Source organism: Notechis scutatus, chromosome 2, assembly GCF_049901735.1.
Source record: "Notechis scutatus isolate UNSWTSFEM ecotype Mainland chromosome 2, rNotScu1.2, whole genome shotgun sequence".
Lineage (NCBI taxonomy): Eukaryota > Metazoa > Chordata > Lepidosauria > Squamata > Elapidae > Notechis > Notechis scutatus.
The window spans coordinates 190,964,252-190,989,316 of record NC_142010.1 but is presented as its reverse complement, the minus strand read 5'-3'; the positions used below and the strand labels follow the sequence as shown (position 1 = coordinate 190,989,316).

Genomic DNA, 25,065 nt, shown 5'->3' with positions numbered 1-25,065 from the left:
ATATTGACATCCTGCTGTTTCTTTAAAAGCTGATACATTAGCAGGGGTCTTCAAACTTGACAGCTTTAAGACTTGTGGACTTCAACTCCCAGAATTCCTCTTCCAGTCACGTTAGCTCAGCAGTTCTGGGAGTTGAAGTCCACAAGTCTTGAAGCTGTCAAGTTTGAAGACTCTTGCATTACAGCATCCTAGGTCCTTGGGAAGAACTTGGTGCATATGAAGCTAAGAACTAAGAACAAGCTAAGAACCGGCAGCCATGATTTTTTTTTGTGATGACGTACAATAACAATTCATTTTAAACCTGTATTCCACCCAATGCTCAAGGATTCTAGATGACTCACAACAGTCAAATTATTAAAAAGATGGCAAGCAGGATGAAGGGAAGGTCTTCATGGCTCTTCTAACAACAAAAGAGTGGGAGCCAGATAGATCCAGAGGGCAGGTGCTGCTATGGGGAAGGTGCACTTCTGGGGTCCTGAGAGATGGCATTGTTCAATCAAAGGACATCCCCCACCCAGCATGCAAACTCTGCAGGATCAAATCAGGTGGCCAGACGTTATGGGAAACAGGTGTACTGGTAGTGTATTGGTATAGAACATTCTGCCATGTTCTATATAACTAAAGTCCTTACTATAATCAATGAAGCAAAGGAAAGGTCTTCAAATTCTCCTTGTCTTTCGATTATCCATCTTTTTTTTTAAGCATCTGAAATCGTGTTCTGTTTTCCAAAATCTTCCTTGGCATGATCTCATAATTTATACATTCTTTTGTATCTCCTTTCTTCAGTATAGATTTATGTATTAGAGGGTTTTTTTTCCTCCCAATCATCATGCCATTCTGAAATAAACAGTAAAAGGCTAAGTTAAAATTTTGATTTTAGAAAATTATAATGGACTAAAGATCCAGATAAAATTGGTGTATTGAAAACTATAAGGAACAAACAGCTTCTCATGGGAAATTCTGCTTTGGTTTACAAGACAAATCAAAGATAATTTTATGATTTCAAAAACTGGACATTAAAGGGGACTAAAGATTTTAGGCAGAGAAAAAATTTATAAGCCTGTAAAATATTGCATAACATAATCTCAATAAAAATGCCAAATGAGACTTTTGAAGAATGGAATAAGAAAAATGTAGTCCCAATATCAACAATGTCAGTAATTATGTTTGCCTCTATGGATGGACTATGTCCAAAAGATGTTATTAAAAAATGACAGATGTAGAACAAATTTTAGCAGACAAATACAGATGGTATTGAAACTGGATTTCAACTAGTAGGCCAAGAGAATGATTTTAAAAAGATGTTTCACTGGATGTACAAAATAAACTGGCTGAGATATCAGAATATAAAAGGGAAATATAAATGACAAACCAAAAGAGTGATCTGGATAATATTTTCTTACAGATTTACAAAGGAGGCTTATTAAAGTTTTGAAGAACTCGGTTCAATGGGACAAAGAAGAAATGAAATCAAATCCTAATCACAATATTTGAATGAACACTTCTGATAACACTTCCTGCTGACACCAGGAAATATGATGTTGTATGGATTTGTTCATAGATAAGATATGTGCTATGGGATGAAGAGAGAAATCTTTATAGCCTTTAGAAATCTTTATAGCCATAGTCCATCCATAGAGGCAAGAATCACTAAATTTGTTTATAAGTGTTTTGATAAAGGTTGGAAGTCACTTCTTTATTTTTTCTTTCTCCGTTCTTTTTCTTCTTTTCTTTTTTGTTGCACTTTTTTACTCCTTTCCCATCTCTTTTCTTTTAAGTTTAGTTTATATTATAATCAAAATTCTTAATAAAATCATTTTAAAAGATATGAAATACTTTTGAATTCTGAGTTAACAGTTATTGTGTTGTGTGCTGACAATGGCATTGTAATGCTATGTATCTCATTCAAACGCAAAGCTCGCTATAATTATTATACCGCAAATTAACTTGCCTGAGAAACATCAACCAAAGAGATAATTGCCTAGTAGCAAATTGTTTTGCCAGCTATAATATTTTAGCTGTAAATGTAGTGGTACTACTCGTGACTGCTGAATTTAAATATGATGGCATTAAGCCAGCTAGTTTACTCAAGAGAAATAAAACCTTTAATTTGCAAAGATGTGGCTTATTAACGATGAGGCATCACATAGTTATTATTCAAATATAATTAAATAAAGCAGGAGATGATGCAAACTAATTTTAATCTTTCTTGCCATTTACAGGATCATCTAAGTGCAGTCAAGGAATATTTACCCAAAATCACAGAAGCATAATTGCAAAGAGGCATTTACTTTCTTAGTTCCCGAGAAAAGTGAGGCTTTATTTTATTATTGGTGTCCTCCATCTCAAATCAATGCAAGATTTATTCTGAGATACATACTTTTGATGTAAATCAAATATTGTACTAGATAAAATGGGTGCCATTTACAATGCAAAATAGTTGTGCCGTATTTGTTCATATGATTATTTCAACAAAACTGATTGAAAACCGCCTAGGTCATCAGATTTCAAAATCAAACATTGTCAACATGAGTGTTAAGAACACAGCAAAAATGATCATTGTAGGCTCCCTAAGAAGAAAGGATCTTTTTTTGAGCATGTCTCAAATTCCAAATGACTAGCTCTTCCATATACCATTTTTAAAGGCATAAAATGATTCTGATATATTAAAGCAAGTATCCATATAGCCAAGGTTATGTTAAACATAGTTGACAGATATACAGGTTGTCCTTGACTTACGACCATTTGTTTAATGACTATTCAAAGTTAAGATGGCCTTGGAAAAAAAATAACTTACAACCTGCCTTTGAAATTACAACTATAATACTACCCCCACGGTCATGCAATTGCAATTTGGGCACTTGGCAACCAAGATAATGGTTGCAACATCTTGCAGTCATGTGATTTTTGACCTTCCCAGCTGGCTTCTGGAAGGCACAGTCATTTGGAGATGCTGGATTCATTTAACAACAACAAGATTCACTTAATGACCATGTGATTCACCTAACAACCGAGCTAAACAGTCTTAAAATCAGTTGTGATAAGGTTGTAAGTTGAGGACTAGCTCCCAGGAGCTTCTGTTGTGTTGATGATTTAAATGGAAGAGATTATGGACCATTTTTCATTTTGGGGCGAAGGGTGGAATGGGAGGATTGTGGAAAAGAGACTAGACAATTCCTACCCTAAAACTTTTCCAAAACTAGTTCTGCTTCCCCAGAATGCAACTAGTTCATTTCCATTTGTCAGTAATGCAGTCTTGGGATTCTGTGCAGTTTCTCTCCACATGTTGCCCATCCTTATTTTCTAGCAACAGAAATCAAATTAATTAATCAAGAATGAAAGTAATGAAACAGATCGTATGAAATGGTAGCTTTAAGTATTTTGAACACAAAGGATCTATAATTGGGTGGATAAAAGTGGCAGAGATTGTTAAAACTTTAAAAAGATCTTCATTTGGAAATGAATGAATGGACCAATTGAGCCCCCTGTATATATATGTGAAAAATCTGTCAAGATTTCTTTTACGTTAAAAAGGCTGTGAGCTGCAAAAATGGATTTCAGTGCCACATGGTTGGCTGCAATAAATATAATCTCTGCCATCTATAAGTTTTGGGTGCAAAAGTTCACAGCACATAATCAGATTAGAAAAATACATGTTTTTCATCACATCATTTTATTATTATTATGGTAAGAGGTGTTTATAGCAACTGTTAAAAGTTGTATTTAAAAAGACATATTTGTGGGACTCACTAGAAAAGGGCATTCATTATAGAAATGTATCCACCACTTTCTAGGCCAGGGATGTCAAACTTGATTTCATTGAGGGCTGCACCAGGGTTGTGTTTGGGGGGGAGGCGTGGGCAGAGGGCATGGCCATTTCAATGTCACTCATGTCGGGGGGCCTGTGGTGATCCGGGGTGGGGGGATCCTCCTCCAGCCCTCCGCCAGCAAAAACAGAGCCCGGGAGTCTGTTTTTTTTCTGGCAGAGGCACCGCAGGCCAGTCTTCCACTATTTCCAGGGTGGCCCTCTTTCTCCAGTAACGTCACTTCTCATTTGACAGAGGTGCTTGGAGAAGACAGTTGAAAGTGATCTCAGTTCATGCCATGGTACCTTTTCCTGGGCACATCTTATTTCTATTCCGGCAGAAATTGTCTTGATATGTTTTGCCTTGGAGTCTTCAATCCTGGACATTTGGGGACAGAATACCATTAGGGGATGAGGGTGGGTAATATTTAATCCAGTCTTCTTCAAACTAGTATTACCTGTGTTGTAAACACAATATAGCTACGTAGATGCAGCAGGGCATATAGAAAGGTTACCAAGCGATAGAGGGAAGAACGCTGTTTCCCATTTCTTTGCAGGATCCAGCCTTCTGATAAAGATAGAATTAAAGCTGGGCTCTCAAACTTCCAGCCCATGAACCGGATGTGTTACATGCTGGCCACACCCCCACAGTTTAGCAAAGGGGGGAAAAGTCCCGATACATCCTGTGATGCCGTGACGACGCGAGTTTGACACCCCTGAATTAAAGGGATCTTCTTTCAGCTATTAATCTTTAAATGACATTGATCACACCAGAGGTCTCCAAACTTGGCAACTTTAAGACTTATGGACTTTAACTCCCAGAATTCTTCAACTTCCAGCTATGCTGGCTGAGGACTTCTGGGAGTTGAAGTCCACAAATCTTAAAGTTACCAAGTTTGGGGACCCCTGGATTACAGAGTTGCCCTGCCTTTTCCCTATCTGAGCAACTACTTGGCAAGGCCATAATTTAGACAGATAATGCAGCAATTCCCCAGGAATCCTACTGCAGACAGACTGTACGTTAAAATCTATTTTAGGCATTAAGGTGCCTGGTTGACTCACAACGTATCGTAAGGCTGCGTGTTGCCATGTAGGTTTCTGAGAGCTTTTGGGTATTAGAACGATGGCGTTTACTTTTCAGTAGTTGCTTACTAGTCTTAACACTTTGATGTATGATATCTAAATCAAAAATACATATCTACAGTTTCTGCCTTTGCATTAGAACAACAATTTGAACTGATTTCTCATCTGACCATACCAGAAAACTTTTGCATCAAATATTGCCACTCTATATCATCTTAACCATACCGAAATCTAGATGAAATTTTCTCGGCTCAGGGAGGTTATTTGCTGAACAAAAACTTTCAGCATCCCTTACCACTGGCCATGCTGTTGTGAGCATGGGAGACCACAGATTTCCTCTCTTCTTTAGATAGTCTGCTATGCTGAAAATTGAGTGGCCAGTTGAAAATAGGGTTCTTGCCTCTTTAATAATTAGGTACAAGGATGTATGAGCAGATATAAATGTAATCTTTGCAGAAACTTCAATGGCAGAAGATTACAACCCCAAATTAGTTAGCAGCTAGAAAGGAGGAAACAAGGAATATTATAAAAGGTTACTCCATTATGCTGGAATGTAAGAAAAAGGAATTCCATATGTGGTGCTTCTGCCTGCAAGTGTTATTACTTGGCCACAAGTATTCATATTAAATTCTGAAGATTGGTGCTGTCACCTTATTTTTCTAAGATATCCAAAAAGACTTATTTCACAAGGACATTATTGTACTTCTGCTGAAGGTGACGAATTGCACAGGAAGGCAGCAGAGAGATTCACTTTTGTAATGATATTTGGCAATTTGCACTGGATGAAAAGTTAACATAGCAGGACAGATTCTTTGGAGAAATCATGAAAGAAGATATGTGATGATAATGTATTTTCCTCTCACAACCCTCTACCTTCTTTTCTCAAATTTTCATCTAGTGTCCTGCCAATTAATTTGATTGACTAGCTTGCCTTTTGTACTTGCAGTATCTGATCTAAGTTTTAAGTTCATTGACTGTGCTAGCCTTTCCCAATTTAATGCCCTTCAATATGTTAGAATTACATAGAATTCTCAACTAGCGCAGAACATATTTCAGTTCAACCAATTTCAGTTGGCCATTGAAATGAGAAATACACATCTTTTATAGTTTAAAGTTGCATGTCCACTTGTGTGGAAATTGGGAGAAAATAGCCTTTGAATCCAGGAATTTGACTATGATATCCTCTGATAATTGCAATTATCAATATTTCTGCTTCCAGTTTTCTGTGTTTGTTTAACCTGTTTGTTTTAACAGGATCAGGAAAGCTAAACCCAGCTGCCTAAATAGAAACAAGAAGCAAGAAAAAGTATATCCTTTGGTTGAACTGAAATATGTTCTGCGCTAGTTGAGAATTCTATGTAATTCTAACATATTGAAGGACATTAAATTGGGAAAGGTTAGCACAGTCAATGAACTTAAAACTTAGATCAGGTACTGCAAGTACAAAAGAGAAACTAGTCATATCCAACGATAGCCAATAAAGTTAGTTCTAATCAAAAGCCATATTTTACTTTAAATTTCAGTATTGCATTCAATTCTTATTCCCTAATATTAATTTACCAACAAAATGGCTCCAGCCTCACTTGCATTATACTGAATAGGCCTGTTTCTCAAATGCAAAACAGCTAATGCACAGATAGTTGTTAGCAGAGAAAGTAATCCATTTAAATGGTGTCTCCACTATCAAAATACAATTTTGTTTAATGACTTTCCTCCTGTCACACAGAACCACATAGTGTGTGCTTGTTTAAGTGGCAACAAGTTTCACTAAAATAATCAAAACTTTTTTCACCTAACATGTAGCTTCAGAGTGAAATATGATCTTCAAGAGACAATTTTGATGAAACACTCTTGAAATAAAATTAACCCTCTGTTTAAGCTACAAATACTTTGTTTTCTGCAGGCACAGCAAAGCAATTGAAAAAGGATGCTGTTCCCAATCTCCATGAAAAATAATTATATAAATCCTTTCATAACTATAATTATATGTTTCCTGTCTAGTTATTGTTCAGATGATTGTTATTTTGACATGGTAGCATGCAAGCCTTCCTGAAATTAATAACAACGATGAGCTTTTAGGATTCCCTGCATTACAGCTGACATTGCTCGTTTATAGGATGACACTAACTGCCTGCAAATGAATTATCTTGTACATTTTGTGCATTTTGTGTCATTGCTGCTGCTGTCTTTCCACTCGTACGTAGCCCTTTTTGTCCCCAATGAATGTGCAATAGCACTGCAGCAGTGATTCTGCAGCAAAGCGCTAGCAGAGGAAAATATAGCAATCCCAGTGCTGCCAAATCACCTAGCAGGATGATGGATGGATGGATGGCTCAGTGGATGGGTGAGTGGGTGATGGGGTTTATATTGTCCCCCAGAAAATGGGACCCTGATTCTGAAGAATATGAAAAGAACCTCTGTGTAATTACAAAATCTCAATTAACTACTTGTACTTCAATGAAATGTTACAATGCCAGGTATTTATTATTATAAAATATATTTTTAAATACTAAAATAAATCCTTTCCTTAAGCTACAGCAGAAGGCCCTCTAATATCATGCCTATATCTCAGGCAACATAAAATTTAGTACTGAATATTTGATTACATATAGTACAACGCTATACTTTGCTTTTGTTGATCTATAGTGCAGATCCAGGAGCCTACTGGGTTATTGGCATGAAATGCAGTTAAGCAATCTAACAAAGGACACTCATTCTGTCCTTCTCCCAGTAAGGTTATCTATCAAGATAACCACATTTAATTTATCCAATAATCAGACCAGCGCTTCTGTTGCTTTTTAGCCTGCAAAGAAGTTTTTGCCTGTTAATGAGTTTTGTGCATCAATTACCACTGCTTATTTTGGTTCTCCCACACTTCCCACCACCACCACCAAATAGGAGGAGTTATGGACCAATAGTTGACAGTTACCTCTGTGAATGTATGTACTCACATAATAATAATATTGCACCTCTCATGTGGTACACAGAAAATAAACAAGAGCCCAGACCAGAATCTAAACTTGACTGGATTTTGATAATGGGTATCCTTCAAGAATACTTAGATATCATTACTATCCTTTTTATCACTATATTATAAGGACATAAGCAGTGTCCTGGACCAGATCCCTGCCCTTCTAGTCCAGTAGTCTGTTTTCATTGTGATCAAATGCACAGGAAAGCATCTTGGTCTCCCAACAGCTGGCCTTCAGAGGCAAGAATGGGACAACTTGCCATAGCCAACTCACTGTGGCAAACTCACTGTGGCCAACTCGCCACGGTCAACTCACAGTGAGACAACTCATCGTGGGACAATTTAACAATTCCATTATTTCATATAAATTATTTTAACTTTTGCCATTCACATTTCATTCTGTCCCTCCTTTAGCATCCTTTAATGATTCTATTCCACAATTTCTTTGATATTAGTGTAACTCTTATCCTGCAGTGAGTTGCTCTGCAGCGAATTGGCCGTGACACAAGTTGGCTGTGGTGAATTGTCATAGACCCTTCAGAAGCAGCCATCAAGGCTGACGGACATCGCTCCCCATGTATTGGTCCAATCTTGATACTTCCAGGATTCACTTTTATTAGCTGACCAGGACTAAATGATCCTCTAATGGGCAATGTGCTTTGTCCAGAATGTCCAGAAGAATTATATTATTATTTCATTTAGGTTAACATTAGCCTCTCACTTATCCCATTTATGTCCACCAACTAACTAAAATTATCCACGATAGGCAAGGTAAATCAAAAGAGCCCAAATAGGATAATTCTCTTCAAACATCTTGTTCACATCCTCAGCTTGTACCTATCAAACTGGACAAAATTATATTGTTGTTCAGATGCATTGTACATCTGTAACCATGTCAGGGTTTAGAATATTATGAGATGTTTTATTCATGAGGGTAGGCTGTCTTAGCTTTAAGAACAGCAGCTCATTATCTAAGTTGCCGCTGTAATCAATCTTTCCAGCTAATCTCATAGTCATAAATCAGAAAAATAAATTCACTGTTGAACAGTATCTGAAGAGTACAGGTACAAAGTCAAATATCAAAGCAAGAGGTTGGTCCAATGAGAGTCACAAATTGATATTGTTATAACAAGTTATCTCCTAAGTATTAGAGACCCTTGTGGAAAATAGCAAATATACAATACCATTATGCACCTCAAAAATATGATTACATCCATAATTGCAGCATCTTATTAATGACTGTAGTGTCACCATGTGTTCCAAAAGAACCAAAATGGACACCAATTAATTTTTCTTATTTTATTTGGTCCTCTTCCCCCCCCCCCCATATTTTATCAAGGGTATTCAAAAAGTCTTGCAATCTGTGCATGATCATACATTATACATATAAAACCAGGTGTAAAGAATATTTCAATTGCTTGCATCTATCACAAATACCCATGCTTATTAATGCATATTAGAATTTGATAAACATTGTGTATAAAGTTTCACCCAGAGGCTAATAAAAGGTAGCTCTTTGGCTTCCATTGACTTCTGGCTATAATTCATAAATTGATGGAATATTAGGGCTCAGTACTGGAGTTATGTTGGAATGCAAGAGCTTGATGGTTTGTGGAACAAGAAAAATGAACTAAAAGTCAACAGTAAAGCTAAAAGGTTTGTAAAAGAGCTAATCAAAACATACTAGACCAAGGATTGGTATTGCTCAACAAAATATCCCAACCACAAAAGGCACCTTTCTTTTCCTCCTGTGATATAGAGAGGCAATCTTTAGTTTGTGGTCCTACAATATTTTTGAGGAACCTGAGGGACACAGTGGAAAAAACAGTATTGCAAGATGGGTTGAGCTAACTTTTTTAATTGATTTAAATTGCTTAAAGAACCTGGGATCATGAAAAACAGGCAACGGGGCCTCCGACTGCCTTTACTTGATCAAGGAGATTCTAGCGGTTAATCAGAGTAGTGTGAGATTGTGTGGTCATGATTACTTTATTATATATTTGTATCTGTACTAAGAACTTTGGAAGTTACTTTTTTCATATATTTTTTCTTTTCAGGTTATACTTATCATTCTTTTTTTCCTCATTTCTGTCTTTTTCTAACTTTTCTATTATTCAGTTTTTGAAACTATAAATGTATGTATATGTGTAAGAGAGATTGCATGGTCACGACCCGTTAATAGAAGAGAAATAGGGAGCTGACTAGTAGTTGTTTGAGCAAGGAAAACAAATGCTGGACACACACAAACTTTATTCTCTCCTGTCCATGAAGTTCTCAGGGACACAGCTTCAAAACAAAAACCATCCCCTTTGAAGCTTTGATCATTCACACTATTAAATCAAATCCCGAAGTCCAAATAAAGAGATAAGCCAGAGAAGGATGACAAGGCTGTATATTTTTCCCCTATTTATTTAACTTGAATGCTAAATATATATCAGGGAAGCTAGATTGGAAGAAGATGACTGTGGTTGATAAAATTGGAAGGAGAAACATCAATAATCTGCACTATGCTGATGACGTTATTCTGATAGCTGAAAACGTTAAGGGACTGGAAGCTCGAGTAATGAAACTCAAGGAGCACAGTGGGGAAAAAGGGGGACTAAAATTAAATGTAAAGAAAACTAAACTAATAATAATAGAACAACCACCCTTAGAACTGACAATGAAGATCTTGAAACGATGGATAGTTTCTGCATTTTAGAATGAACTATCAACAGTAAAGCAACAAGTCGAGAAATAGAACAAAGACCTGGAAAAAGATATTCAAATGCCATGATGGATCTGTACCTACAAAGATCAGATGTAGGCAAGTAATGGCATTTCCATATGGAAGTGAAAGCTATACTTTGAAGGAGTAGGATTGGAAAAGCATTGATGCTTCTGAATTTGGTTGTTGAAGACTCCTGTGAATACCAAGAAAACAAACAAATGGATCATTGAGCAGATCAATCTAGATGAACAAGTAACCAGGCTTAAATTATCCTAGTTCAGACACATAATATGAAGATCTAGTTCCCCAGAGAAGTCTTGAATGCTGGGAAAGGTGGAAAGAAAGAGAAGACCATGACCAGCAGTAAGGTGGACAGATAGTTTACAGGGGCGATGTGTGCATCATTGGAACATCTGAAAAACTGAATTAAGAACAGAATCATCATGGAAAAACTCTATCCATGTGGTGTCCGAGAGTTGATTACAACTTGATGGCACATCATCATGTTGTTCCCCTTCCCATACAAATGCCTGGCACTTCGATTGGAGGGAATGGCTGAGTTTTCTATCTGGTTGTGAGCTGATCTGAAGCTCTGTTGAAGGGTGGGGGAGTTTTTATAGGCTTCAGTACAGAAGCCCATGATGTCAAGCCTGGGAAAATCAGGAAATCCAGACAGTTCAAATGGGTATAAAGATTTATTGTCAGCTTAAGCTCTCTAGAAGAATCTGAACTACTAATGGCCAAGGGAAATTAGAGGGAGATAAGAATAGAAGGAATTCAAGGTGGACTCGACTTAGATCCCTTGTGGGCATGAAGGGATGCGTGACTGATAATGTATTTGACCCCTCCCTTAGCCTGGTCATCTCCTACACATATGATCCATTTTCTTTAATTTTCTCTCTGTCATCAGCTTATCTGCAGTCATCCTCCTTCAACAGGAAACCTTTAGCTCAGCAAGCACTGAGTTTGATGATCATTTTTTCTCTGGTGATGAGGTTTATCCTCAAGGAGGCTGGTGCTTTTCTTTTATCACAGACTGCTGCGTGCATAGTGAAGGATTTGTGGTTTCAGGCTCAGTAGCACATGTTCCCTTTTCTCACAGCTTTTCTAAAAGTTGCCTGTGTGCCAGGAATTGATTAGGGAAACATTCTGTGTTTTTCTCCCAATACAAGCATAGCTGCTGTCAGTGTTCTGCATATTTTTTAAAAATTATATTGTTAATTTTTATGATTCTTTGAGCAGTTTTTTCACAGTGAAAATTATAATATCTGCATAATTCTAGAGAAATCAAGGTTGGAGCCCTTCTTGAGGTGGGGTTATAGAAAGGAAACTAGCAAACAAAACAAAAATTGCCTGATTTTTGTGTAATTCAATATAGCTGCCCAGAATGATCTGATTACCAACAGTGTTGCAAGCAGTTGGGATGCAGCTGAACTATTCTTGCAGTGCTGTACACTGAAAGCATTTGCACCAAGACAAATTCCTTGTGTGTCCAATCACACTTGGCCAATAAAGAATTCTATTCTATTCTAACGATAGTGTACAATAGTGTACCACCCCATAGTGCATTACAGCGCTCTCTGGCTGATTTTACAATGTCAGCCTATTGCCCCCAACAATCTGGGTCCTCATTTTACCAACCTCAAAAGGATGGAAGGCTGAGTCAACCCTGAGCCTCATCAGGATCGAACTACAGGCTGTGGGCAGAGTTAGCCTGCAATACTGCACTCTACCCACTGCACCAGCTAATGGTAACAGAAAACGGCTGCCTCAAGGGCATCCAAGACATTCAGAGCAGGATTTACACCTGGCAGTATCAGGGCAGACATTGTCCCTTGGAGTGAAAGGGTCCTCCTTCCAGCTTTCTATTCAGCTTCTCCTCTCGTGGGGCTTAATGCTTTCCTCTGCAGTGAGGGAACAGTGGCTCCTACCTCTCCAAGGAAGAGCTGTTTGTTTGCATATGTGTGTTATGTGCTTGCATACATTTGTGTGTACCTGCTCTTCAGCACATATTTGGCTGCCTAACCTTGTGCACACTGAGTTACACGTGCACCTTTGGGTGTATAAGTGGGTGTATTGTTGTATTAGGGCTAGGCTAAATACATTCAGATTTCCTATCACTCTAGTTATAGGATGAGTCAAGCAAGGATTCATTACCATCTGGTGTTTCAGGATTGTTTCAGACATCCCTCAAACAATTATCCAGGAAATATCAGAGAATACCCAAATAGTTCTATTTTTTTCTGACAGGCACTCCTATATAGTGAATATTATTACAAGGATGCTTGTTTTATTGCTATTTCAAATCATTCCTAACTATGGAATTATATGTGTGTGTGTGGATTGGAAGCAGCCAAGGACAAAGCTGAAGCTTGAATCATTTCAGTAAAGATATAAAAACACGGCAAAGCAACAAGTGAAATTACTTTCATTTTTGGAAACATTATTAAAAGAAAAATAAATGCTCAATTTCTCTTATAGGATATATGCTTTAAATAGCGTGAAAAAGTGATTCTAAAAATGTATTTAATCAGATCTTCTGTCATGTAATTAATGGAAGATTCATTAGAGCCATTTTTACTGATTAGAACATTGTTCACTTGATCAGTAATCTTGAATTTGAGAAACATGCTTTATGCGGTCTTTTACATAACTCAGAGCTGTCTTGAAATATAGGATATAGAAAAGGATGCCATGCAATGAATCACTATTTTCTATTTTAATTTAATATATATACTGAGATTTTCCATTTCCACATATTTACAGCCTCACACAAAGATTCCTTAGTCTCTAAATTAACTCTACCCATATTGTTATGAGCACTTGAAAGTACTTCCTTTAACTCTTTCTTATAGCCTGGCTCAACACCGACATCTTCTTTATACTGTTTGTTATATCTGTGTTCCAACCTGCATTTTATATGCTACTAAAACTCTGATTCTTGTAACCTTTAACTGGGTGAAACAGTGCACCATAAGGTTTTTTTTTCAAACAAGATACCTCATGTGGACTAACTTACAGGATGCATCTAAAATCCAGGACCGCACGATTTCCATGTAATTGGAATTGGGTAAATTTTATAAAACATTTTATGACATAGACATTATCATAATTCAATTTAAGACATAATACCAAATGTCAGAAAGCATTTCTTAGGTTCATGTTTGACTCTTCATTGTGGCATACAGTTCAACAAGGGCTACTTTCAAGACTGATACTTCTCTAAATGTATCACAGCTTTTCCAATGAAGGCAGTCTATTTGAAGTTCTGCCATTGTTGAAGGCATTGGGGAATCTGGTAAGGAAATATCTCAGAAACAATAACCCAAGGGTTATCTAATAGTGTATATGTTCCTGTGCCACAAATGTTCATAACAAACCACAATGTCATCAAAATGACAGCACAAGCCTCATTGAGCAAATAAAATGATTATGTAATTGTATCACAACCTCTGATGCAGAAAGAAGTCATTTAGGTGATTGGCAGGATGATGGATATTGGCATTGAGCTTGGCCATTCCCATGTTCCTAGGTGCATTTATAACATACACACTACAACCACCGTTATCAATTGGAACATTCTATAAAGAAATCATTGCAGATTGAAGAAAAAGTAGAATTGTGAGTATAAGCTAATGTGTCATTATGGGCAGTCATGTGATCAAGAGCACATATGATAAGGGAAGGAGTCTGCTCTTGCAATATACTTCATCATTGCATGCTAATTGAATATCAACAACTTCCCCTCTGGATCTGCGTTGACTTGAGTGTTTGTTACTGAGTTCTTTGTATCTAGTCTTGCCTATAATAGTAATCTCTTTCAAAGTAAACCTTGAGAACAAAGATATACAGTATGTGTGTATTCTATCTACCTATCTATATCATCTATTCATATCTATATCATCTACCATTTATCTGTCATTTCATTTATCTGTCTGTCTGTCTATATCATCTATCATCTACCTGTCTATATCATCTTTTATTTATTTTTTATTTTTATTTATTTATTTTTGTCAATTGCTTACAAGATAATAGGTATAAGTAAAAACATAGTTATGAATACATGGACACATATAAGAAAAATAAAAAAATGAAACAATAGGACAGGGACGGTAGGCATGTTGGCACGCTTATGCACGCCCCCTACAGACCTCTTAGGAAAGGGGTGAGGTCAATAGTAGACAGTCTAAGGTTAAAGTTTTTGGGATTTGGGGAAGAAACCACAGAGTCAGGTAGAGTATTCCAGACATTGACCACTCTGTTGCTGAAGTCGTATTTCCTGCAATCAAGTTTGGTGCGATTGTATCCATTGTTTGCTCTTGTGTTATTATGGTTGAAGCTGAAGTATTCATTGACAGGTAGGACATTGCAATATATTATTTTACATACTATACTTAGATCGGACCGAAGGTGGTGTAGTTCTAGATTTTCTAGGTCTAGAATTTTGAGTTTGGTGGCATAAGGTATTCTGCAACGAGTAGAGGAATGGAGAACTCTTCTTGTGAAATATTTCTGGACTTTTTCAATTGTGTTAATATCAGATATGTAATGTGGGTTCCAGACTGATGAGCTGTATTCGAGTATTGGTCTAGCAAATGTTTTGTATGTCTATCTATCATCTATCTATCCCTTAGTGATACTTATTAAGTGCTTATAGCAGTGTAAAATCATTTAACTTCTATATTATCTGTTTTGAGTTAATTGAATTCCTTTTATTTTACTCATAACTATTAAAAAATGAGGAAATCATTGCAATTGTCAAGACTGTCCTTTGAAAGGAACAAGTTTCTGGTTTTAGACCTCTTCATTTTTAGAATGCAAAGTTTTTCCCCCACTCCCTCTTGAGATCTGATATCATTTAGCAGAAATGCTTAATTTCACTTTCTAAACAATAGCACCACCTAGGCAGCCATGACCAACAGTTGATTTTGCACAATATTTAATCGGTCACACCCTTGTTTAAAAGAAGTCCCAGTGCAATCTCATCCATATGATAAAATTTCAGAATTCCCCCCCCCCCCCTTATTCCCCTTATCATTAGTCAGAACAGCCTTTTCCAATTTCGTGACCTCAAGATGTGTTGTGTTATAATTCCCCAATATTCCTTCCTCTCTGGAAATGATAAGACTGCTTGGAAAGCACCTCTGAAAATACCCCAAATAGGCAGGCATATATCAAAGCATTACAACTATTTTATTTAGTCTGCACTGCTTTGCACAGAAAAGTTTTATAAACATACATGATGGTGAATAAGGAGGAGGAAGGAGTATGGTGTATGTTCACTGTGAGTTATTTATAATAAACGTGGAGTAAAAATCAACTATTTTTTTCTTTTTTTTGCCTTTTATTGCAGAAAGTGAGTGAAAAAGTTGGTGGAGCAGAAGGAACTAAGCTAGATGAAGACTTCAAAGAAATGGAAAGGGTGAGTCTGGAAGTTAATTGCTCTTGTATAACTTCCTGCAGCATTCCTCGAGTGGTTTTTTATATATTTTGTCAAAGAACATATCATTTGGATGTTACGTTTTCCTAGGTTGCTTATCTATAGCTAGACAACATAATTAGCATAACTGCTACTCTAGATCAGATTAGCTTTCTCATCTAGAGTGAAGTTTTATCCATTTCTTATTGTGTTGGGGCTTCATCCTCAATTCCCACGCTGTTGCATCTTAGAAGTTACAGTCCCACTGCATTAGGCAGGAGAAGGTTGGTTTAAAAATTCAAGAGATGATTGGGAAAGGGCATCCAGATTTGCCAGCAGTTGCCCATACTTCTTTCTGTGTGACCCCTACTTTAAATAAAATGGTGGGTTGTCAAGTGATTCTTGCACTGATAGGAGGAAATTATTAGGTACGTCATGTTCTAATAAACTGTGCCAAACTTCAGGAGGAGAGACAAAGCAACGATTCAAGGAATACTTCCTCCAAGAAGGAAATTGCAAGGCCAGGTGCATAGCAAATTGTAAGATGGAAGAATCTTTTTACCATCCTCCTTGAAAAATATACCTTATTCTAATAAAAGGTTTTATTGTTCTTAGCCACCATAAGTCCATTCTCCTACCTTGCAATGAAGACTTGGGAAACAACAATCCAAGAATGTTCAACAAACAATAGGCTGGCCAGATTTGGAAGCGGGGGGGAGAAACAGGACATTTTTGCTTTGAATAGTTCTATTCAAAAATGACAGTGAGCAGACAATATTCAGATTTGGAAGTTATGCCAGGAAATCTAGCGAATTCTTCAAAATCCATCTACAAAACCTGTGTGTATAGAGGTGAACAAAAAAAATATGAAAGCGATGGCTGCAGAACCAATGTAGATGTGGCATGGCACATTTTTAAAAATGGAGGGCTTTCACTAGGAGCAAAGCCCTCAATTGATCATAAGTATGAGCCTTCTCCCAGCTGCCTTTTGCACTTTTAATAAATACTTATGAAATGGAAATATGTATTTAAATCACAATTGTTTGGACACGGTTTTATAGCATGATGTTCTAAAGCTTTATGGACGGAACTTGCTGTTGGTATCTTTTTAATTTCCTCCCGATATTTTATAGCTGTGGTTGGAATCTCTTAAACTAAAATGCTTCTTCCATTTTAAATAGAAGATTATAGGGTCCATCTCCATTTTGCCTTTTGTTCTTACTCGGTCTTCATACAATCAATAACACTGAGAAGTACAATGTTTCCCCAAAAATAAGAACCTGTCTTAATAGTTTTTTCCCACCAAAAAAAGGCACCAGGTCTTATTTTCGGGGGATGTCATCCACTGACTAACCTAACTTGCGCGTGTCACCCCTGGCCTCCTTTTCACTGTCAAAGGCCTTCAGGAACTTCTTCGGCGACCGGCAAAGCTTTCCTGAAGGCCTGTGCAGCTGATAACAGAGCTTTGTTATCAGCTACAGAGGCCTTCAGGAAAGCCTTGCCAGCCTTCCCGGCTGCAGAAGAAATGGGCCGGCAAGGCAGGTGTCGGGGTGTGGGAAGCCTGGCTACAACTGTCCACAGGTAAGTAGTAGGGCACCTCCACACACACCCATCCCCACCCTAGCTTAATTTTTACCCATCTACTCTGGAGTGTGTGGAACCTTATTTTGGGAGTAGGGCTTTTATTGGGCACAGGTGTAAAAATCAAGCTAGGTCTTACTTTCGGGGTAGGTCGTATTTTCGGGAAAACAGTATAACTGAAGGGATATATGTTCACAGCCTCCTTATGCAAGTGGGTGATTCTTGGCTTAATCTAACTTACAGAATGGCTGCAAGGATTTAGCAGATGCGATCGTTTTTGTCTTTGAAAAAGGTGGGAATGTATGTGTGTGTATGCACATACATATACTTGCTCCTAATAAATAAATTAATTGGTGGTTTCATATAAAGAGATACAGTAAATTAATTAATGAGACATTATCCCATTTCATTAAAGATAATTCTTGCCCAAATCTAGCCAAAAAAGCTACAGCAGAATCCACCCTTTGAAGCTGCCCTTATTCATGCTCTTCCTGCTTCTGATTTTATGGTCAAGGCCTTTTCCATTTTATGCTGGTGCTTGCAGACCTCAATTAGGCCAGCGCTTGTCAATGCTAAGCATTGTAATGACATGTAATAAACTTTAATTATTCCCAGGCTCCCAAAGAGCTTCTTGTCATCTGGCAACAAGCAGGTGGGTGAACAAATAAAAGGTGGGCGTGTAGCCGAAATTAATAATGTGAGAGAATATCTGTGAGTGTGCAGCAGTGCAGCTGCACATGAAAAGAAGCGGCTAGAGATGTCATTAATGGGGATAGCCAAGCAAGAGCATTAGGGCTGTTTTCAGATCTCTGTTCAAACTGTCAGCAGGTCACCCTCCCCGCTCCTCCCCCATACCTCAGTTCTGGATGTCTGGGGAAATCAATCTGAAATATTAACGGAGTAGATGCATTTTTAATAGAGGAATGGGCTTCAAAGGGTAGAAAACGAGCAAGATTTCAAGACGTTGGTGGTTAGGATGGCACTGTCAGCCTGCAGCATGGCTTCTGAGAAGGGGAAGGGAGGGGAAAGGAGATGATTCCTTTGGCTTGCTCCATAAGATGGAGAAGTTCTAGCCTGTTCTGTGTTGCAAAATCTAATGGAAGCCTTAGCAGATGGGAGAGGGGAGGCGAGAAGAAGGCAGACGTCCCTCATTTTCTTTGCTAGTAACTCAGAATAATGATGTCCCAAATGTCCTATTACTCTGAAAGGAAGGTATCTCTTAATTTAAACCAAGCCCTCACAAAAATCAAAACAGCAGAATGCATAGCTATAGACACACACATGCACGTACATGTGCATGTGTGAACACACACACACACACACACACACACAGAGAGAGAGAGAGAGAGATTAAATTTAAGTGTGATGCCTACCTCTTGATTTTGTCAGCCCGACATTGCCAACTCCAGCTGAAAAAAGTCCTAAAGATTAGGGTGGTAGATTTGTTTGCTCTCACCCTTATTATTTATTAAAAAAAAATAACTTAAGGCAGTAACTTATTTAATACTCCTTTCTCCTTCTATCTTCCCCACAATAACCACCCAGTGAGCTGGGTTGGGCTGAGAGGACTGATCCAAAGTCATCCAGATGACTTTCATGCTTAAGGTAGGACTTGAACTCCCAGCCTCCTGAGTTCTAGCCTGGTGTCTTAACCACTTGACCAAAGAGGCTCAGATTCTACTTATCAATTTCAAAAGTTTCAACTTCAATTGAAGTTGGCAATGCCGGGTGGTGGTGGACATTGTATAGGGTTTTTAACTTTATGTGGGTTTGTGTGTATGTACGTATGTATGTATGTATAGGGATGGGGTCGCTCAGTGGCTAAGATGCTGAGCTTGTCAATCAGAAAGGTCAGCAGTTCAATGGTTCAAATGGAGTGAGCTCCCATTCCTTGTCCCAGCTTCTGCCAACCTAGCAGTTCAAAAGCATGTAAAAATGCACGTAGAAAAATAGGGATCACTTTGGTGGGAAGGTAACAGCGTTCCGTACACCTTCGGTATTTTGTCATGCTGGCCACATGACCACGGAGATGTCTTCGGACAGCGCTAGCTCTTCGGCTTTGTAACAGAGATGAGCACCGCCCCCTACAGCCGGAAACGACTAGCACGGATGTGCGAGAGGAATCTTTACCATTACCTTTTATGTATGTATGCAGATTTTATTTTGACTATTGTGGTTAATTAATTTTTAACATTCTGAGTTGCTTAAAAATTGAATCAGTAACATAAATAAGCAAGAAAATTGTGCCTTTTGCCCAAAAGAGGGCCAAGAATTAAAAAAAACAATAATCAACTGAAACGATCAAAAATCATTGCCCATAAACTAAAGTAGCCCCTTATAAAACCAATTGGTCTTCCATCTGCATCCAATGAGTCTTTCTCAGCTATACACATACGGACCATGGTCCTTCCTTTCATGGTAAAAGCAGAAAAGCAAGAGTGGGGGAAGTGGGATGAAGGCCTTAGAACGAGGGCAGTGATCATGCAATAGGGAAAGAAGAGAACCAAATCGGAAGGAAGGAAGGAAGGAAGGAAGGAAGGAAGGAAGGAAGGAAGGAAGGAAGGAAGGAAGGAAGGAAGGATACTCCCTGCCAGCTTCACACAAAGAAACTCAAGGGCGGAAGCTGGCAGGAAGTTGCTCCCACTCTCATTGCTTTTTTGTCCATCTGTTTCTGTTTTGCGGTAAAGAAGTATCTCTGAAACAATGACACAATAGGGCGCCCCAAGGAGCACTGCTCCATAATACAGAGCTATGGAAGAAGAAATAACAAGGGTGTTGGATTTAATGTTTCCATTCTTATTTAGGGATTCTTCCCTTCCCTTTCATTTTGTAATTGCAGAAAGTGGATGTCACCAGTAGGGCCGTGATGGAAATAATGACAAAGACAATCGAATATCTTCAACCCAATCCAGGTATGTCTAGTTCAAGTTGAATCAGAGGTTTGAATTTATAGGTCATTGCAGACAGGTCACAAAGAATAAGTTACAAAGATCTCGGCTCACTTCACACACACAAACACACACCCCAACACACACACAGATATGCAGAATGCAGTCTTGACAGGTTTGACCTGGTCTCTTCTGCATGAGTTTTCTAAATTCTTATTTGCCATTTTTGTCTGTCTCATAACAAAATACTTGACAAAGAAAAGTCATGATTTCACTTGAAGGATGATAACTGTAACTGTATTTAAACAATTTTCTCTTAAGAATGAGATTGCAGAAAGCAAGGGCACAGTTTAACTCCTCTCACAGCAAGGACACAGTTTTTCCCCTCACATTTATCATAAATGCAGTATTTTGGATACTTTTCAAGTTTAAACAATTATGACCATATTGGACACACACAGGAAGTTATCTTACTCTTGTGTTTTACCTTTGTTTTGCCTCAAAGCCTTTCCCACTGTTGAATTGCAGTGCTATCCACCCATCCTTGAATCAACAGAAAATAAAACCAGTGGAAAATTTGTTTTCTTCATGGCTAATTCCAATTCCCTCTCTGTTGCTTCTGTTCCCAGTCAATACCATCATCAATTGCAGTCCATTAAATAAATTTTATATACCTTGAGATTCTCCTAGGATATTGTGTGAAAAGGAAAAAAAATATTACTTTAACTAGAAGAAGTAAGGACAACTTAAGCTTGTCTTATTCATGGTCTAGAGATGTAGGGAAGGCAATACCATAGCAATATGACCAAAAAATAACAACCTGTTGTCAGAGTATGTTTATGCTGCCATTACCTGCAAGAGGGTCATGGCCTCAATAATATTGATATCTAAGTAATGTTTAAGATCAGCCTGGACAAAATAGAAGTCACATTCTGAATGAAAAATGCATGAAGGCAAAATTAGTGGAGAAAAAGTTGGATCAGGAGACTTTAATACCTTGTGAAGTAATAAAACTTTGGAGTCCATCAAATGCATTACACAGAAGAACATCTGAATCAGTCTCATTTCTTTCTGAAGACCTTTATCCTGAAACATAAGTTGCTGATAGTTGATACAGTCATATTGCATTTGTTTCAGTGATGGCTAGTAAAGATGCGTGCTTCCTGGTTCTACAAGCAAGGTGACGTAGACGCATTGTTCTTTCCTTAATTTCTTCTGTCTGGAAAAAAAAAGAAATATTTTTCACTTAGGTTTCTCTAAGTGTATCAATATTTTGACGACTACAATCATGACCACGTATGGTGTCCTGGTTGTGATGTCCCAGGAGGCTTGCCCCAACAATTTCCAAATATGAGGATCAACTGATAAATTTTATATGCTAACCCCACACTCACGTAGCAGGTGGCCAAATTTATTCACCAAGTTATACAATTGTGCAAAACTTTTAATTAGACATGGCATTTTATTATACTGTTGTTGTTTTTTTCTTTTCTCAATAGCAAATTGCTGTATCAAACTATCTGTCTTTTTTACTGGAAAGACCATAAGAAAGAATCATAGAATCTGGAAAGGTCTTCTAGTCCCACCTCCTGCCCATGACAGGAGATTTCGTTCCATCCTGAACAAATGGCTGTCTAATCTTTTCTTCAAAAACCTCCAGCAATGGAGGTTCCACAACTTCAGGGCAAGTTGTTCCACTGATTAATTGTTCTCACTGTCAGGAAAAGTTTCCTTAGTTCCATGTTGGATCTTATATGATTTGACGATTATAATCAACATTCTCTCGAATCTAGACTGTTCTTACGCGAGAAGGCACTTACCATGCAAAAGTAACCCAGCAGCCAAGAATTCCCACTTTTCTCCTGAAAATTCCCTATTCCACACATTGTCCTACTCCACAATTCAACAGGGAATTGTGAGAACTGCTGCAAGGAGGAGAGGTGTAAATAAACTCTTCCTTTATAATCAGAATTCTCTTCACTGACGTTGTTCATTTTCAACCCTCAAATCCCATTTTAACGGCAAACTGATGATGAAAAGTATAGTTTAAACGTCTATAAAGGATACCAGAAAGGTGATTAGAAGACAAACAATACATGCCTGGCAACAGCTCTTCATATTCTCATGATGTTGGAGTTAAAATATGGAAGCTTCTGCACGGTTTAGCATTTAGCATTAGCACTGGATATTAATGTGAAGCAGAATTTCATTGATTAGTCTCATTGATTTAGCATTAAGGTCTCCAAGTTTATCACCGCCTTTTTATTCTATGGTAAGGAAAGAGGTTCAGCTCATTCTGTTTCCCTGGTAGACATACCCATGAGATGAGTTTTGAAATTCAACAGTATCCCTGATGGGAAAAACGAAATACTGTAAAACAACCAGGAATAGTTATGAAGCTTCCATAGCTATTCTGGACATGGGGGGGAGGGAGGAGAGACAGTGGTAGCACCATAGTTGTTCCCATCAAACTTTTTTCCAATGAATGCTCTTAAGTTACCACCATTATAAAAAAGCTTATCCATTTCTGGGTCTGAAGAGTGCCGTCATGCCTACCTAGAAGGAAACTAAATTCCCCCATGGCTTAAGAATGTTTTCTGAGATCTTTCTTTTATGTGAGTTTTTGTGTCATTTATAGACATGATTCAGTTTCCCATCTGCCTGGTTTATTGTCTCTGCTGATTAGTTTCCTCTCCGCTTGTAGCCTCCAGAGCCAAACTCAGCATGCTCAACACCATGTCTAAAATTAGAGGCCAAGAAAAAGGACCCGGGTATCCTCAGGCTGAAGCCCTGCTTGCAGATGCCATGCTAAAATTTGGGAGAGAACTTGGAGACGAGTGCAATTTTGGTAACGTTGGCTTTGTTGTGTTTCTGCTTTTAAAAGTAATAAAACTTTGATTGGATTTTGCCAATATCAGGTTGCAGATACCAGAAACCTTACTGGAGTATTCATTTTCTTGCTTTGATATGCCAGAAGTTTCTCTTGTTTGCAGTCCAGTGCATTGGGATTAAAGCTCCAATCATACACACAGTACTCAATTCAAAGGGCAGTGATTATACTGTATTTGCTTTTCGTTTAGATTCCTCGGTTGGCCTTGTCCAGTAGCTTTTGGGAAATGTAAAGTTCAGTTTTTTAATTAAGTCTTTACAAAAAGCATGTGCAGAATTTGTCAACTAAGAATGGAATGTTCTGGAACACTCAGGAATATTCTATTTGTTTTCAGACCATGCTAAATCTCCTCTTCCCCCCTTTCTGTCTTGGGCACAGTTCATCAGTTTTAAAAGTAAATTTTCTAAACCAGAAGCTGTTCATGGTGTTCCAGACATGATATTCTAGGTGAAACAGACCAATCCATTCAGTTCACTGATCAGCCAACTTTTAGCACATCTCTAATTCACTACTGATGTCTTGGATAATCATTTGGAGCAAATGTAAGCTCTGAATATGAGGCAAGCAATACTTTATTGGGGGGGACATTATCCTATTTATTATTGGAGAGCAATATTATGTGGTCTGATGATATCACTGAGGACAGGGACGAATTTTCCAGGCAGATTTTTTGTTTTTGTTTGGAGATGGGGGAAAAATATTCTTGGATCAATTTAAATTAAAATAAAAGCATTTCTGGGTTGTTGTTGTTTTCTTTTTAGGCCCAGCTTTAGGTGATGTTGGAGAAGCTATGAGGGAGCTGTCTGAGGTGAAGGATGCTTTGGATATTAATGTGAAGCAGAATTTCATTGATCCGTTGCAAAATCTTCATGACAAAGATCTGAGGGAAATACAGGTATTGCCACAAATAGGATTTTGTTATAGAATTAGCTGGACATTACAACAGGAGCAGATCTATTGTGATAGCAGAGATGGTATGGTTTCTGAACTGGCAGGTCCCAAAACCAAGAGCCTCAGTCTTGCCAGGGTTTAGTTGAATTCTGTTGTTCCCCATCTAGGCCCTCATAGCCTCCAGGCACCGGGAAAAGGCATCAGCATTGCTTAATTTGCCAGGAACAGAAAAGTATTAGATATCATCAACATAGTGATGATATCTCACGCCATAATGACAGATGAGCTCACCCAGCAGCTTCATGTAGATGTTAAAGAGGAGTGGAAAGAGCATCAAAACGTACAACTTCCTGTCCAGAATGATTTCTTAAATGATTACTTCTACTCCATTAAAAAATGAAATCAAAATGCATGCCTAGCAATAAAGCTGAAAATTGCAACAACGGAAACTGTTATTATATTTATTGTACTGTTTATTTTTAAAAAAAACTTTAAAAAGTAGGGACTTATACTTTCCATTAAAAAAATCTTAAAATAAAAATATTAGCATGGGATACCTCTGAGTGAATATGTCAGTCAACAACTTCTTATTATTATTATTATTATTATTATTATTATTATTATTATTATTATTATTATTATTATTATTATTATATATACTATTGTTGGTGAAATCATGAACATTTTTGTTTTTGTAATTCAGTAAAAAAATAAGTTTCTGACCTTGAATATTAAGGATTTAGTTTGTTATTCATTTGAACAGCACTTTAACTTAGTCTATTTTCCTTTATCTGGAGAGAGTTCCTCCCATCTTATGAGTTAGGCTT

General features: G+C 37.7%; 1 protein-coding gene across 3 annotated transcripts in view; it reads left to right on the top strand.

Moving 5' to 3' along the window:
* Positions 1-25,065, top strand: part of SH3GL2 (SH3 domain containing GRB2 like 2, endophilin A1) — an 87,283-nt gene that overhangs the window by 48,731 nt on the left and 13,487 nt on the right. For 2 of the 3 annotated variants that reach the window (XM_087957648.1, XM_087957647.1), the window contains 4 exons: positions 15,923-15,991; positions 20,409-20,481; positions 23,162-23,305; positions 24,109-24,242. In XM_087957648.1, coding sequence (XP_087813774.1) covers positions 15,923-15,991; positions 20,409-20,481; positions 23,162-23,305; positions 24,109-24,242 — 420 coding nt within the window. Of the gene's footprint in view, positions 1-1,405; positions 1,541-2,222; positions 2,312-15,922; positions 15,992-20,408; positions 20,482-23,161; positions 23,306-24,108; positions 24,243-25,065 lie in introns of all 3 variants that reach the window. The other variant, XM_087957649.1, reaches the window with a different exon arrangement.